Raw genomic sequence first — 17,773 nt, 5'->3', positions numbered from 1 at the left:
TTCTCTCCGCTCACTGCTTTGCTTGGAGCGCCCCCTAGTGTCACAAAAGACATCCAACAAGACTTGGAATGGGCCTCATGACCATACACTAGTCAAGTCTAGTCAAGTCAAGTCAAGAGTTTTATTTTATATAACGATTGTGCATAATACAATAGTAATATATAATAATATAATAAGAATCCAATAGAACGACATTGTGCAATAATACAAGTAATGAAAGTAGGGCATATCGGTATGTACATGAGTTATTTACAGAGCATGGTAGGACATGCTAGGTCCTGTGGTAGTGCAATACACTGTTAGCTACGGATGAGGCACTGGGTCTTTATGTACACTGCTATACAATGCTATATTATACAATCTCAAGTTATACTATAATACTATTCTTAAAGTGACCTTTCCTTTTATAAAGTGACCATAAGTGTGAGCGTGTGCAGCATGAGTGTGTGTGTGCTCATGTTAAAGTGGCTGCTAGTGTGTGAGCGTGTACAGTGTGTGTGTTGTGTGTGTGCTCATGTGTGCTTGTGTGCATCACACAAGCACATCACAATCTGCATCACAATCTTGAGTGTTAAAGTCAACACAAGTGACGTTATGAGTTTAATTGACCAGCAAACTACACTCAAACCGTAGGCCTATACATTACAGTGCAACAATATGACAAGTACATAATTTCATATATTGTCACTATAATAATGTGGAGGATATCATATCCCTTTGTCCGTCCTAACAATAGCTTGAATCTAACACCTAGAGAGCCAATATCCCCAAACCCCCACCCTTCTCTATCCATATGAGAGCATTCATCTTAGCCCAAGCTCATTTAATCTATAAGTACTTTGTATGTTTTCACTATATCGAGGAAGTCAGAGGTAAGCGACAGCTGTGATTGGAGGATCAAGAAAAGAGGGCAGGGTTTTGAGACAGGTCCATTGATGAGTTTGGTTCCACGACAATAACACAAACAACTATATCCTACATCATATAAAGCTGTTAATATAAAGTGGGAAAGAAACAGGCACACTTATAGAGATCAGGCTATATAAAATTTAGATTAGATTAGATTCAAAATTTCAAATATATTGTCATTATACAGTACAACAAAAAGAGGGTTGGCATCCAACCAGAGTGAAAATGTAACAGGAAAGTGCAACAGCAATATACAATGTACAGGTGATTAAACTGGGTAAAAATTATACAAATTAGTAGATGAGATAGATTAGATCAGATGTATGTACAGAGTTGTAATATAATAAATAAAGACAGTATAACTACTACTGGCCAGCAGCATACTAGTAAGAGTAGAATATGTACAGATATAGATACAGTAAAGGACTATGTGCAGGTAAGTGCAGACTGGTGAGGATAGGTATATGCGGTGAGAATAAATATATATATATATGGTATATATAGCAATAGCATTATTGTACGTGCTATCATGCAGAGCTATGGGTTACGTGCAGGTGTACAAGTGAGTGTATATAGAGGGGTTATATGCAGGTATATTCTAACAAATATGGGTAGATATAAATGATATAAAAAATATAAATGTAAATATGCGGTATATATACAGCACCGTCGTACTTTCAGTTGTGAAGTATAACCCTGTCCCTGGGCTTGTGGCCTGCCAGGCTATGGAGAGTTGGCTATAGGTGCGTGGCAGATGGCGCCGTTTGTTTGCAATCATACCTCCAGTGACCCTTGCAGTTGAATCACACAGCAGGACGCTACCTTCCATGTGTTTTACTTGGTGGCATACTGTCAGCTTCAGCCTTCTCCCTGCTGCACCACCAGTGCTGCGTTGTCCTGTACTAACAACCGACTGGAAATGTACACACCGACATATGGTGGCGAACCCAGTATTACACGTTATGGGGGCGAGTCTGTGTGTGTCTCGTAAAAGCAATAGATATATACACCTCTCTTGGCAGATGATTGTGTTGTGGTGAATTTATAATAAATCACAAGACACTTGTGCCATAATGATAAGGACACACACACACGATGAAGAAACCCAATTCCATTGCCAAAAGAAAGTCTAACGTGTTTGCTAATTATACTGTGGAACGACACACAAAGCATGTATTACATGGGCCACGATGGCCCCCAAACAGCATTGCCAACTTCAATAGACCCAGGCCTCGTTCGTGTGAGCTCCAGGTATAGACAATGGCGACGACGCTACAAACTATTACTTGAATTGAAAGCGTTTTAAAAGCTTCACTGTAATATCTGAACAAATTTGAACAACCTTTAATTAAGTGAATAAATCCAATCAAATTTATTTGTAAAGCCTGCAATAACAAGTTACTGTATAATGTCCCCATGGGCTGGACAAGTCAAGAAGAAACATCACAATAAATCAAGAACAAAAAACCCATCATGAAATCCAAAACAACACTCCCAGACATACCCCGGCGAAGGTAAGGAAAAACTCACTAAAAAACTAGCAATAGGAAAAAGGCACCACAGGCAATGTGGCGGAGAGAAACCTTAGAAGGGCCGTTCAAAGGGGGATCCCCCTTCTTGGATGTCGGTGATAGTAGTGTTGTTATGGATGATCGATGGGTGGAGAATAAAACACAATAAAACACAAATATGTAGGCCTACATGCAATAGCAATTGGGGTACATAGAATTTTGTTTGAAAGATTTAAATAGAATAGAGCTAAGAACAACAACAACAAAAGAGAAAGCATAGGGAAACGAGCGCTAGTGTGAAAATGGGATAAAGGCTAAATACATTGATAAAAGTCAAAGTCAAGGTAAACTTTATTGTACATTTTCTATTGTGCAAGACATACAGAACGTTTAAACTACGTTTCCCTCATTTCCACGGTGTATATAAAAAGATATAGACATAGACAATATAAACGACAAAAGTAAAAATGTAAGACGCAATATACAAACGCACAATATACAGGACTAATTTCACGGTAGTCCACATACTGTGTACACAATATAGAGCTTTATGAGTCATCATTGCGTGTTTATTCTGAAGAGAAGGAGCAAAAAAAAGAAAATCGACATTCGAGGTGAACATGCCTCTATGATATGATCTGACACCTTTAGCTCGGTATCAAATGTCCTCCCCACAGTGCACCAGCACTGCTGCCCCCCCCCAGGGGGATGAAACAGGAGTCCATAATTGCACCTACCCCGAGGAAGAGTGCCCCCTGCAGCCTAAGCATCCCCCGACCAGAAGGCCTTGACTCACGCTTCACCTGATTCAGTCAAGAGCACGCTGGGAACACTGCGAGATCTCCCCGGATGCCCCGAGTAGCAAGAGGCAGACAACGTGTTGACAGTGTCGTAGACTATAGCTGCCAGGGCCCGCTCTCTCCGCTCCCCTGTGCCAACTCAGACAGCAAAATTCCTCCGGCATGGCTTCTTCAGCTGGTGTGTCTCTGCTGGAAGCGGAGTGGTCATGACGGATCAGCTCTGATACACACGCCTCGGTTTGTCTATCTGTGTTGTGGTTGATGCTAAATGTTATAGTATCGACTCTGTCAAAAAGAGGTCAAGGCAGAGAAGGGGTAGAGATATAGAAGTCGTATATAGTTAGCCTCATACGATAATGGCCTATGTCATTTATTTTGCCAAATTGAGATTTCTGCCTAACAGTACTCTGCTCACACTGCTGCATCGCCCTGGCTTAGTGCCTATGTCCTCAGCCAATCAGAGCGCTTGTTACGTTCAAAAATCCCCATCTGCCTAATTCACTCGTGTGACTTGTGCATGTTAACGTTACATACACAGACGGCGATCACATGACTTAGGCAAGTATAACAAGAACTGCCTAGTGACATGTATGTATGTACAAGGAAGGCATATTTAGTTTAAAAGTCACCTTATTTTGTTACGCAATGGTTTTGTGTTTTTGTATTTTTGCAAACTTGTTGATACAGCTTGTGGAACTTATTTTCAAAATATAAATTAAAAACACTTACACATTTGCTGGAAAATGTGTTTTTCTTCTTTTCCAAAAATAAGCGGAGTTATAGGGCGCTATGTGAATTTTGCTAAAGTCGTTCGCGTTGCTCGCCTGGACACGTTACTATTTCCAAATCAAAGGTATATAATAGGTATTATGTTTCATCATGAATGCATCAAAGGGGGGGGGGGGGGTAATTTTTTTTATGCTCTGATCGCCAGCAACGGCATACGTTTTGAATACTACATGTGTTGATCGTTGCGATCGATGTGAAATCATTGTTGGATCAAAGTAGGATTGATGTCATATAGTCCTTAGTTACCTTTACTAGGAGGTATCCCAAAATGAATATTCCAGTTGTCTGATCGCGATTTCCAGTATTGATCGGGTCCCTGACATGAAATGGCACAAAATATGCATCAAGTGTGCTGGACGTGTTCCAAGGTGCTCGGATGAAGCGTTTCACTTGCCTGGGTCCAAATTCTCCGCCCGGACCATATAAAATGTAACACACAGTGTGAAATAAGGTTTCAAAGGGTAGGCGATACTGCCACCTAGCAGGATTCGGCTGGCATTGCACTCTCGGGTCTCAGAATGAGTTCCAATGATAACATAGAGGTCTGTGAGAGTGTATAGGATATTAAAATCGAAAAAACGATCTAAAAACGTAATATTACGTGTTTGGCGCTCAACGGTTGGCGAGCAAACATGTAATATTACGTGGTTGGCACATAATGAGTTAAGAACTCCATGAAAAGCTGGGGTCATCTCAGAAGTAGGAGGGAGGAAATGTGAATGTAAGTGAGATTAGACCTAACCCAATTGATAAGAGATCAGGGAGGCATTGTGTCTACCCAATCACAGCATGGCAAACTTCTATTTGTTGTTGTTGTTGTTGTTGTTGTTGTTGTTGTTCAGGAACACTCGAAATGGCAATATGTAGGATAGTTTAACATCATGATTTCATACCCTGTAATGTCCTCCAGTAATGCCATATTCTGTGTGTGGTTTCAAATGTATCAGTGAGTAATAAATGCAGCCTAACACTAGAGGTCATCCCAAGCATCTGGCTAAAGAGTTTTATTAAAACTGTAACACTTTTCTTTAAGGGTGTTCATAAGGCTAACATAACACAGTCGTAAACATGACATAACATCTTACAGATGTTTACGAGTGTTGCTCATTACATGTCATTTGATTGATTGTCACTTTCAATGTAAACAAATAGTATATTTATTATATTTGATAATGAGGCCTGCTATACCATATCTACATATGTTACGTTGGTTAATGTTTGGTAAGTTTCTTCTAATATATCCTTTTTACATTGTGTAGTATGTTTAGCTTACTATCTGACTACACCTCACACTAGTTAAATCCTTTTGGACATATAACTAGGATAAATGTATTGGTGGTAAGTTCCAACTGAAGCTATTGAAAGCACACCTCTGAAACAATTCTACAAAGTCCTCTGTCTTCGTCAAGGCTGAGGTCCTTCCTGCTTCCAACCAACCTCAGGTATAAACCTCACAGAGAGAGTTATGTCAACTTTGAATGAAATCTAATCCCCCACTCTCTCTCTTCTCTCCCCTCTCTCTTTCTCTCTCTTCTCTCTCTCCCTCTCTCTCTCTCTCTCTCTACCCTCTCTCTTTCTCTCTCTTCTCTCCCTCTCTCTCTTCCTCTCTCTCTCTACCCTAGCTGCACTACGCACGCACGCACGCACACACACACACACACACACACACACACACACACACACACACACACACACACACACACACACACACACACACACACACACACACACACACACACACACACACACACACACACACACACACACACACACACACACACACACACACACACACACACACACACACACACACACACACACACACACAGAGAAACACACACCCCCACACCCAGCCGGGGGCTACCTTTAGCCTGCCTGCTCTCCCTGCATGGTGCTCAGGTGTGCTCTTACATGCTGAGGCGTTTGACTCATTATGTTGTTCAAAGTGCAGTGAGGCAGCGGGAGGAGCACAGGTAGGCTGACTCTGTTTTGGTCCAACACTCAATTTAACTTTGAAAAGAAAAGACTAATTATGAAGAGGATTTTGGTATAAGATTAACGCCTGCAGTGACCCGAACTTGTTGATTTTGAGAACTTTACATTAAGTGTTATACATTAAGTCACAATTTGAGTATTTGGCTTCATGCAGTGGTTGGGGGAATTACTCAAATTCTAAGAGTGAAAGTAGGAATGGTCTGATCGAAAATGTATAAATGATAAATGTATCAAGTGACTGCTATTGTTGTAATACATGTTTTTGATTATTAGTGAAAAGAGTAAAAACGTGCATGAAGTTGTGATATTTTGATACCTTGGAGCATTTAAATCCTAACGTTAGTTACTAAATTGGGGTCGATCAGTGCTTCTGACATTTTGTAATTGTGGCATGTTTTGCAGTGACTGCAAGTCTAAGATACTTGTGTAGTAAAAATAAACAAGGTCATTGTTTCTGAATGTAGTAGAGAGAAAAGTATACAGTCATCCAAAATGGAAATACTTAAGTAAAATACAAATGTCTTGAAATGTACTTAAATGCAGTTCTTGAGTAAATGTACTCAGTTACTCTCCACTTCAGGCTTTTCTGTATACTATACCGGGTGCCGGGGTATAGGTACTACACACTGGATTACTGCGCACATTGATTGATTGATTGAAAACTTTATTAACAGATTTCAGAATGGGTACAATACAGTACGGCTCAATAAACTGGACATTTACCGGGGCCAGTTTCGAATTGCGGCCTCCCGTAGGTGCTTTTTTAGATCGGTTTTGAAGGTGGGTAGGGATTCACATTCTTTTACGACTGTGGGTAGGGCGTTCCACATTGTTGTGGCATAATTGCTAAACGTGTTTAGTCGCTTGTTTGAGCCGAATCTGGGTTGGACATGATTTGTGCAACTCCCTCTGGTGTTGTGGTCGTGGTATTCACTGACCTTTGGGAAGTATTTCGACATGTAGGCTACATGTACATGGGTATCTTAGTGGTGTAGTGTATCTTGTAGACCAGGCCCATTGCAAGTTGCTGTACTCTGTCGTCTACTCTAAGCCATCCTAGGTTGTCAAAGTGGGCAGGGGTTAGGTGGGTTCTAGGAGTAAGGTCAAGCAGTAGTCTGACCAGTTTGTTTTGTCCCCCATTTTCAATCCATCATGACATTTATGACATACCACGACATACAGATATACAGTACTGTTACATCCAGACATTTATGACATACCACGACATACAAATATCAAAGTCAAAGAGATCGACAAGATTCCTAAGCAGATAAAAGCAGATAAGCACTCGCGTTCCACTGCCTCTGTGGTGGAGCAGCGGTGACTGTTGTGGGCTCATCAGTTAGGTCTGTGCTACGCTGTCGGAAAACACACACAGGTGGCCAGAAGAATCTCACAGCAGCTGGAGCCTTTCTCACACTGCTCATCTAGGATTATGTGAAATCCCCCAGAAATGATTCTTCCTGAGATGTTCCTGGTTTTACCGTATTTCAGCAAAAATCGGGGACAGGAAAACGACACAGAAGCCAAACGCTAGTGGACTCAAATGCTGTGTCTGGTTTGTCTATTATTATACCAGCAACGTTGGCAGGTAAACAGCAGCCACCATTGTCTATTATGTTTTTAATAGGGTATAGCCTTCAGGTGCAGTGCTGCAAGTCCTAGCATACTATAAATCCCCATACAATTACTGGTGTGAGGCCCAAGCATTCCCACCGAAGATCATCAACCCCTTCAGGGGGTTAACACTTTGCATTGAGAGCCCTATAGTATATAACTGTACATTCCAGCCCACTCCCCAGGGGATATGATTTCACCAGGAACAGTGTGCATTTACGTCTCACAATGACAACTGAGAACAGGCACGACGACCCGTGATGGAATATGATTGATTGGAAGCCACGATAAAACTTCCAGTGGATCTCTCACTCATAGAATTCTTTGATCTCCACCACACAGATGATCGATCTCACATCTCCGGATGATACGGTCATTATCCCCCCCTGCCGATGGAGCAAATACTTTGGTGGCACGTAGCTTTACAGTATTGACATAGCATCAGTGGTGAAAGTATATATATATACATTTATTTTTAATTCGAGATACTTCTAATTTACTTAGAAGTAAACTTGCTTTTACTCCACTACATTTCAAAATAAATAATGTAATTTTGTTTTACTCCAATATATATCTGAACCCATCAGCTACTAGTTACTTTGGGGAAAAAAACGATTTTTCATTAAAAAAAACATGGCAACAATGTATGAAGATTATGTACTTTCAAATTTGAAGCCTGCCAACTTCAAGAGGACGTAATCAGAGCAGCATAACTGGACCACGTACCACTTTAACATGACCTTTAATCAGAGCAGCATAACTGGACTACATACCACTTTAACATGACCTTTAGAGGTCAGTGGTTCAGCCCGGTTATACACAAACACCATGTACCTTTACTTTTGATACTTAAGCACATTCAATATCAAATACTTCTCTACTTTTACTTAAAGGGGCACCTCACCAAAACATAATGATGATTTAATTTGCACATAATCTCACACATATCCAAAAATCCATTTTACACACATGAATTTAGTTTGGCCGTTAATTGAGAGTAAATTAGTTTGAATATGGCCACCAGTGATGTCATTGGGGACATTGAATTCTGGTTGATTGAATGTGTTAATTACAGCTCCATGAAAGTATGTAGATGAAAAAATAGCAATACCTTGTCTTATAGGGACTGCTACCTTATATCATTTAATTGAGCTATAATTAAAACAACACAAGGATTCAATGTCCCTGATGGCCATATTCAGAATAACTGTCAAACTAAATGAATTGTGTGCAAAGCACAATAAACACTACACAACAACCATCAAATGCACACAGCACACACATCCACACGCACACACTCACTTTAAACAAACAAACACACTGCAGCACCCACTCTCCACACTTTAGAACACCTAAACACACTTTATATTTATTGGTAAAGGATTTGCACTACAACTCGTACACCTTACTGTAAATTGTACCTAAATTGTACCTCATCCCATTTCTGCTTTGCACTATATAGTATTGTATATTAGTACACTGCATAGAATATTGTATATTATATGGTAACTCAGTTACGTCTATTCTGCATCGAACATTGTACATATGTCTATACTGAACACTGTGACCTTTTTTTATTACTTCTAATTTACATGCTATACTATGTTATTTCATACTTATCTTGTCTAGCACAGTCTCTGGAGCGTAACAGTAAGAAGCATTTTGTATAAAAGTATTCTGTACTTCTGTATGACAACTATTAAAGAAACTTGAAACTTGAAGCTGTTTAGAGCTTTTGGATGGGTGTGAGATTATGAGCAAAATAAATCAGCGTTGTTTTTTTGTGAAGTGCCCCTTTAAGTGGAATTTTGCACTGGAGGAGGTTTACCTTTACCAGAGTACAATTGTATCTGGGTATTTCTACTTTTACTTCTTCAGTCTATTCACAGAGTAGCCTGGAGCTGAAGGAGAACCGTGGCTTTGTCAGGAGCGCGTCAGGTCTTTAGTAGTTCATTCATAGGAGCATTCATAAAAAATCAACCACATAATTTCTCTTTAGTGACAAAGCTTTGTAAAGCTGCCATGAGACGTGAGAGGAGGGTATTGAAATTCCTGGAGTTCACTGACGATTCATGTCCGTACCCATTTTGTGGCATAATTGTAAAGCATGGCATACAATATGAATCTAACATTTAAATGCCAACAATAGAGGCCTCGCATGAGATGTCGTTCTCTTTCTTCCAGCATGGCCGCCTGTAACCATTGGTGACCACTTTAAAAAAAAAAGAATGCCAAATTTCTGTGCAAAGTAAGTTCGACAGTGGCTCAGGAGGTAGAGTGGTTTTCTGGTAATCGGAAGGTTCCCGGTTAGATTCTTTCCCGCCAGTGCGTCGAAGTGTCCTTGAGCAAGACACTTAACCCCTAACTGCTCCCGCTGAGCAGGTTGGCACAACTTGCATGGTTGCCTCTGCCGTCGGTGTGTGAATGTCTGAGTGAACGGGTGAATGTGAGGCATAAGTTGTAAAGCGCTTTGGATAAAAGCCCTATATAAATGCCATTCATTTACCATCCCATTTAGGTATTAAAACGTTTAAACGATCCAGTAATAATACAATAATAATCCACAGTGTTTTTTTTCCCCTCATATATCAACACATAGCAACCGTTGTTTCTTCCATCGTCATGTACAAAACAACGGTTGCTATGTTACAAGGCGGCCATGCTGGAAGAAAGAGAACTACGCAAGCATTCTTCGGGCAAGGCCTCTATTATGACATTCCATTTAACGGAATTCGTAATGGAATTCAGTCGAAGTGACACTAACCGTCATCATCGGAATGAACGTGACTCTTGAACCCACCGCCACGGGCGACGCTCAAGGCGTAGCTTTTCATCGCCCCTGATCCTAATCACAGCTTTACTTGTGAACAGATTACGTTTTTTAACACTTGGCTCAATCCTAATCAGAGGATTAGGTTACAAAAACGGCGCTATAGTGGTTCAATGAGCCCTTGTGGTTTTTCCATGCATCTCTCTCTCTCTCTCTCTTATCTCTTGATTCCCCCCCCCCCTCTCTCTCTCTTGCTACCTCGCAGGTCGGCCGACAGACGACCCTGAAGATGGCCTCCTTCCTACTCGTACTTCTGTGTAAGTTTAACTCGCTCTCCCGCCCCGTTGGCACCGCTCGGCATGGTGACAGGCAAATAGCACGGGCTCTGCACAGGAAAACAGTCATCCTCAAGCCGCTATTTGTTTCAACAAGGCCCGGGATTAGGTGGTGGAGTTTTCGTTGGCAGCAGACTGACAGTCTCTTTCGCTATCCTCCTCCTCCTCCTCCTCCTCCTCCTCCTCCTCGTCCACGGATCCCCTTCTCTTCTCTCAGACGTGTGATCACTTGCTGGGCACTGATGGAGAATATTTACTCTTGCCGGCACTTGCTCTCTTCCAGATCGGGGCCCGCTCTTTGTATCTGCATATTTCCCTCAATATCTTTGATTGAGTCTTTTTCCTGGAGCCATTTTGCTCTTCGTGTGAAGTTTATTGTGCAAAAGACAAAGGCGCCGAGTGTACAGACAGAGCATTACATGTAACGACACACAATCAATTTAAAACTGTATAGATCAATCCTAAATACGTCCGAAAATGTATAATAATAATAATCAGTTGCCTTTCAAGTTTAAATAAAGGTTTGAAATGAAATGAAATGTTCTGAATGAAACTGAGGTTTCCCTCATTTACAGTCACGTCGAGTGTACATACAAAGTAAAGAAAATAAAAAAGGCATATAAAATCACAACAATAAGACAAGGATGACTGTGCTCCGCTTCTCCTGCCAGTCCCGGAGCTCAATATCTATTACATCCTGTATTCTACTCACCCTTTGAATGTTTTGTTGGGCCTTTCTCACAGCGGCTGCCGGGCGGTGTCATCGCGGGGTAAGCATATTCGTTTGCCCCGCGGTGGCATCGTCAGGTGGCTGCCGTGGAGTAGTAGGCCTATTATGATGGAGATTGAGAGACATATCCTCTTATAATGTGTACTTGTTCTGTTGTATGTTTTTGTATGTGTCTTTTATTTATTTAAATTATGTTATGTGTTATGTGTTCTGTTTCTGTATTACATTGCACAAAATGTGGGACCCTCTCGAAAACGGAATCGAGATACTGTATCTCAAGTGGTTTTCCCAATAAATAATGTCAATATAAGTAAGGATCAATCTATTAAAAACACATACAACTTCATTGACAAAGGTTGGAGATCAAGGTTTTAGACTGCACCCGAGGGGATCATCTCAATCTGTAAGGACTGCTGGAGTTCATTCCATGAACTTCAACAGTCCTTATTAATACGGTTCATAAGCAAGAGCAATTAGCAGAAACAACTACATGTTGATGGTGGACGGTTATTGATTACAAATCTAAAACGTCCAAAAGAAACAAGAGTGCTTATTGTTCCAGGTCACGTTGTAATAGATTCCATGATCCCGCTGCACTGAGACTGAGAAAGCAGTCTTGCCAAGATTAGTTCTCGCTCGGGGAACCTGTAATATCTTGTAAAAATGTGGTTCAGGATGAATGCATAATGTAGTCATGTATGAAAGGAATGATCTCTTGTGCAAATAATACTTTTCAAAAGATCTATATTACAGGTTCAGTTTTTCAATGCAAGTTGAAGTCTCATTTCCTGACGAAGGCCTATTTCAAAAGCTTTAAAAGCCTCATCTGAAGATGCAGCACATCCTTAAGTCAGAAGATGTAGTTTAGCTGAACCGTTTACCCAGAAAATATAAGGAATCTTCTCATCTGGCGTGTTGTGATTACAGTGTCTGGTTGTGATCAAAAGCAGCAAAGTGTTTAGTTTTTACCTATAATGTATACATGATTATGGTGTGTGTGTGTGTGTGTGTGTGTGTGTGTGTGTGTGTGTGTGTGTGTGTGTGTGTGTGTGTGTGTGTGTGTGTGTGTGTGTGTGTGTGTGTGTGTGTGTGTGTGTGTGTGTGTGTGCGTGTGCGTGTGCGTGTGCATGTGCGTGTGCGTGTGCGTGTGCGTGTGTGTCTGTGTAAGTGTGTGTGCTTGTTTTCCTATCTGTGTGGGGACCGAAAGCCCTCACATAGAAGGAAAATCAGAAACAATACTTGGACTACTACACTGCATTACACTAACACACTTTCTTGTTGCACTTTAACCAGGGGTGTTGATGCTTTTGTTTTATTTTCCCATCTTCTTTGTTTTTTTTGTTTTCTATTGCTGTCTTCACTGTGTTGCTGTGACTGTTGTCTGTGTTGCTGCGACTGTTGTCTGTGTTGCTGAGACTGTTGTCTGTGTTGCTGAGACTGTTGTCTGTATTGCTGAGACTGTTGTCTGTGTTGCTGAGACTGTTGTCTGTGTTGCTGAGACTGTTGTCTGTGTTGCTGAGACTGTTGTCTGTGTTGCTGCGACTGTTGTCTGTGTTGCTGAGACTGTTGTCTGTGTTGCTGAGACTGTTGTCTGTATTGCTGAGACTGTTGTCTGTGTTGCTGCGACTGTTGTCTGTGTTGCTGAGACTGTTGTCTGTGTTGCTGAGACTGTTGTCTGTATTGCTGAGACTGTTGTCTGTGTTGCTGAGACTGTTGTCTGTATTGCTGAGACTGTTGTCTGTGTTGCTGAGACTGTTGTCTGTGTTGCTGAGACTGTTGTCTGTGTTTCTGAGACTGTTGTCTGTGTTGCTGAGACTGTTGTCTGTGTTGCTGCGACTGTTGACTGTGTTGCTGCGACTGACTGTGTTGCTGAGACTGTTGTCTGTGTTGCTGAGACTGACTGTGTTGCTGAGACTGTTGTCTGTGTTTCTGCGACTGTTGTCTGTGTTGCTGAGACTTGTCTGTGTTGCTGTGACTGTTGTCTGTGTTGCTGAGACTGTTGTCTGTGTTGCTGAGACTGTCTGTGTTGCTGCGACTGTTGCTGTGTTGCTGAGACTGACTGTGTTGCTGAGACTGTTGTCTGTGTTTCTGCGACTGTTGTCTGTGTTGCTGAGACTTGTCTGTGTTGCTGTGACTGTTGTCTGTGTTGCTGAGACTGTTGTCTGTGTTGCTGAGACTGTCTGTGTTGCTGCGACTGTTGCTGTGTTGCTGAGACTGACTGTGTTGCTGAGACTGTCTGTGTTGCTGTGACTGTTGTCTGTGTTGCTGAGACTGTTGTCTGTGTTGCTGCGACTGTTGTCTGTGTTGCTGAGACTGTTGTCTGTGTTGCTGAGACTGTTGTCTGTGTTGCTGAGACTGACTGTGTTGCTGCGACTGTTGTCTGTGTTGCTGCGACTGTTGTCTGTGTTGCTGAGACTGTTGTCTGTGTTGCTGAGACTGTTGTCTGTGTTGATGAGACTGTTGTCTGTGTTGCTGAGACTGTTGTCTGTGTTGCTACGACTGTTGTCTGTGTTGCTGCGACTGTTGTCTGTGTTGCTGCGACTGACTGTGTTGCTGCGACTGTTGTCTGTGTTGCTGTGACTGTTGTCTGTGTTGCTGCGACTGACTGTGATGCTGTGACTGTTGTCTGTGTTGCTGTGACTGTTGTCTGTGTTGCTGAGACTGTTGTCTGTGTTGCTGAGACTGTTGTCTGTGTTGCTGAAACTGACTGTTGCTGCGACTGACTGTGTTGTTGCCTGGACTCACTATGTGTTGCGTGACTGTTGTCTGTGTTGCTGCGACTGACTGTGTTGCTGTGACTGACTGTGTTGCTGCGACTGACTTTGTTGTTGCCTGGGACTGACTGTGTTGCGTGAGTTGGTGAGGGAGCCATGAAAAAGCATTTCATTGTTTCTTAAACAGTGGTCTCATATATCAACACAACCATTTATCATGACCATATATCATATATCAACACAACCATATACCATAACCAAATATCATATATCACATTGTTTCTTTTTATAAACATGACAAATACACTTGAGCTTGAACATGAGGTTACGGTAATAGGTTGGGGAATGAATGTAGGTCATTGCAATCTCCCCACAAGAAATCAAAACATGGCTGTGTGTGTATGTATGTGTTTGTGTGTGTGTGTGTGTGTGTGTGTATGTGTTTAACTTTGTGTGTGTGTGTATGTTTGTGTGTACTGCAGGAAGCTCTTTTTTTTTTTACTAAGGCAGAGCAGATAGCATCAGCAGAGCAGGACATGTAAAAACCTGAATCACCAACAATCATCAAAAGATAAAATGTAACCGTATGAAATGTCAACACAGATTCAAGAAGTTGTTTTGTTTTGGTGCTGACATCTATTTGTGATATGCGGTCGTTGCATTTCTGCACTGCACTCACTTGCCTTCTATCGTAAACCCGTCAATCAAACCACTGTTGCTGCTGGTGATGATAAAACGCATCACTTCCTACATAAATCAACATGTCTTGCCTTGTGCCCCGGATGATTTCCCCGGGAAATGTCCTACCAGACACCGAGGTTTAGAATAGCAAATTCTATAATTGCAAAAATGATTCCATGAACTGGGTGGGTGGAATCAGTATTGTGTTATATAAAGCGACGATATATGAAAATAGAACAGGCATTATAGGGTGAAGGGTTAGGTTAAGGGTAAGGGTTGGAATTAGGGTGAAGTTAAGGTTAGGTTAAGGTTAGGGTAAGGGTAAAGGTTAGGTCAGGTATGTAGTTCCGAGGTTTAAGGTTAGGGTAAGGGGCTACAGAATTATAGTCACAACACGCCACTAGTGAATTCCAATGGAATGCGCTTTTTAGTTCTGTGTGTATGTGTGTGTGTGTGTGTGTGTGTGTGTGTGTGTGTACTGTAGGGTTTATGACATGTTTTGAGGAGTTCATAACCCTTCCACAAAAAGAAAACCGAGAAAGATAGAGAGATAGAGAGAAAGGAGACCCGACTATATTTAATCTTTTCTTCCATACCTTCACAGTTAAATTACGACCACATCAAGAGATATGGTGACAGCTTACACGACCCTGCCTTCCTTGCCATCCTATCTCTGCAGTGCTGGTGCCTGGCGCTGAGCTCCAGGAGGAGTGCCAGGGGAACTCCTGTAACCCCCAGCTGGGTGACCTGATGGTGGGGCGCGCTGCCCAGCTCGCCGCCACCTCCACCTGCGGTCTGGACGGACCTCAGAGCTACTGCATCATCGGATACCTGGAGGTGAGGGGGGCCGAGGTAGGGTGAGGGGGGCCGAGGTAGGGTGAGGGGGGATTCTTCAGTCAGAAGAACCTGTTTGTTCTGGATTCTACTTTGCAGTCTATATGAAAGAGGACGCTGCACACTAGTATTCTAGTTTGCCTCAGGATTTAGTGATGAAGACTTTTCGGTACGTTGACCTTTTTCAGGATGAAATGTTAACCCCTTAAGCCCGGTACAGGGCCAAGATTCATATTACGCCATAAATCGATCAATACAGTCCGTATTAATTAATGTAGCGTTTTTTTCTCTCTCCAAATGTAGCCAAGAGTAAAGACCCTAACCCTGTCAAAACAGCATGTGTTAAGTGTATATTTTCAGCACTACGCTTGTTTACCAATGATTTTAAGTGTTATATGAATACATATGAGTTTATAGAAATCTCAGCACATTCAGTTGGAAACGGCGGATACTGACGCGAGGAAGTGGCGAAGCCAAAAGTGAGTGTAGTCTTTTGAAAGAATAGACCAATGGCTTCCGATGGGCTTTCGAATTTCATAAAACTACACTACCCAGCTCATGCCAACCCCTGTCAAACTTGGAGCCGTCTGACGTGAAATCATTTTTGAACATAATTTTTCGTGATTATGTCTCACGGGTTAGTTTATTTACCTTTCTGTGAACATCTAGAAAAAAATCACATTGCAATCTGATGGAAAAAGGCAGAGCTATTTACATTATAAAAACGTAACTGTACTTACAGTAGATTTCATTCATGGTTTTTGCTGCCCTGTCAGGGGCACCTGGTGGTACTAAATCCAGATTGGTCATTGGAAAAAGATTTGGGCCAATCCATAAATGTGTGACTTAGCCATAATAAGGTAATTTATAGGCCTGATATTCTATATTCATACTTTAAACTGCATGTGTCCGGATGGCAAAATTCAGTACTGTATCTACAAAACCCCATGTAAAAAATAAATAAGTGGATCAATCTATAATTTACTTAGGTATGTATTTTTAGGCGAATTTTCTGAAAATATGGCTAGGGTGAGGTTAATGGGTCTCATTCTCCAATGGACTTACAACAAAAAGGGCTTTCTCTTAGGGCCATTTGAGACCTTTTCGGGCAAGACATGAATATAGACAATATATTATAATATAATATTAATTATATGTTTTATTGGGACGGTTGGTGAATCCCAAAATCGGCCCGAAAAGGTCTCAAATGGCCCTAAGAGAAAGCCCTTTTTGTCGTAAGTCCTTGGTGAATGAGACCCTTGAGAGTTTTTGTCACTACATTTTGAAGCGTATGGATACCAGCGTAGCGAGTCTTATTTCTTATAGTATGGTCTCTTCAGCTTCGTTGTGATTGGTTGCACCTTGCAGCAGATATAACATTTTGGCCACTTAAATCCAAAGTACCTTGAATTAACCGGCGTGCGTGTACATTTGTATCATCGGTGGAGTGGGGAATTGAACTCCTAACCCCGGCAGTGTTTGTGTCACACTCTACTCACTGTGCTTACATGCAGCATGAGGTAGCCCTGTTTCCTATATGCACACATTCCCAAGAGTCACATACCTTCATTTATACATCGAATTCCACTGCCTCAAAAAAAAAACGATGCCGATCTGAACAGTATATGTCAGTGGCAAACACTCTCGCTCGTGACTTTTGACAAAGATAACACGCGCCTCCGGCGTTACTATTAGAACCGCCGGGGGAAGTCCCAGTGTCAAGTATTGATATGCGCGGTACAAAGCAACGTTTCTCTCTAAAACTGGGAGGTAGAGGTGGAAGTGAAGAGAAAGCCTCCTTCCTAGAGGCTCCTCGGGTGTGTGATTGACACCTCCCTGGCTCGCCCTTAAGATGCTTCATCCTAGAGGCATGTCTTGATCTGCCACATTTATAGGTCATTACCTTGGCTCTCCCTGACATCGCCCCGGGACTCATTTATGTTTTCCAACGCTCATGATTACCTCTGCTGCACCCCCCCCCCTCTCTTCTTCTCTCCACCCCATTTCCTTCTCTCCTCCTCCCGTAACCCCCCCTGTCCATCCTCCTCCTCCCCCTTTCCAGCAGCTGATTACTTAATTCCAGTGTAA

The 17,773-nt window shown here is 41.9% G+C and overlaps 1 protein-coding gene across 2 annotated transcripts in view; it reads left to right on the top strand.

Annotated features, from left to right (window-relative positions):
* Positions 1-5,914: 5,914 nt before the first annotated feature.
* The window catches only part of lamb4 (laminin, beta 4), a 78,937-nt gene continuing 67,078 nt past the window's right edge, over positions 5,915-17,773 (top strand). Inside the window, exons 1-3 of one of the 2 annotated variants that reach the window (XM_084334691.1) lie at positions 5,915-5,982; positions 10,657-10,708; positions 15,531-15,688. In XM_084334691.1, the coding sequence (XP_084190817.1) occupies positions 10,681-10,708; positions 15,531-15,688 (186 nt within the window). In that variant the 5' untranslated portion in view covers positions 5,915-5,982; positions 10,657-10,680. The remainder of the gene's footprint in view (positions 5,983-10,656; positions 10,709-15,530; positions 15,689-17,773) is intronic. The other variant, XM_084334692.1, reaches the window with a different exon arrangement.

This window comes from Notolepis coatsorum (genome assembly GCF_963971535.1).
Source record: "Notolepis coatsorum genome assembly, chromosome: 18".
Taxonomy (NCBI): domain Eukaryota; kingdom Metazoa; phylum Chordata; class Actinopteri; order Aulopiformes; family Paralepididae; genus Notolepis; species Notolepis coatsorum.
This window is presented reverse-complemented; position numbering and strand designations above follow the sequence as displayed.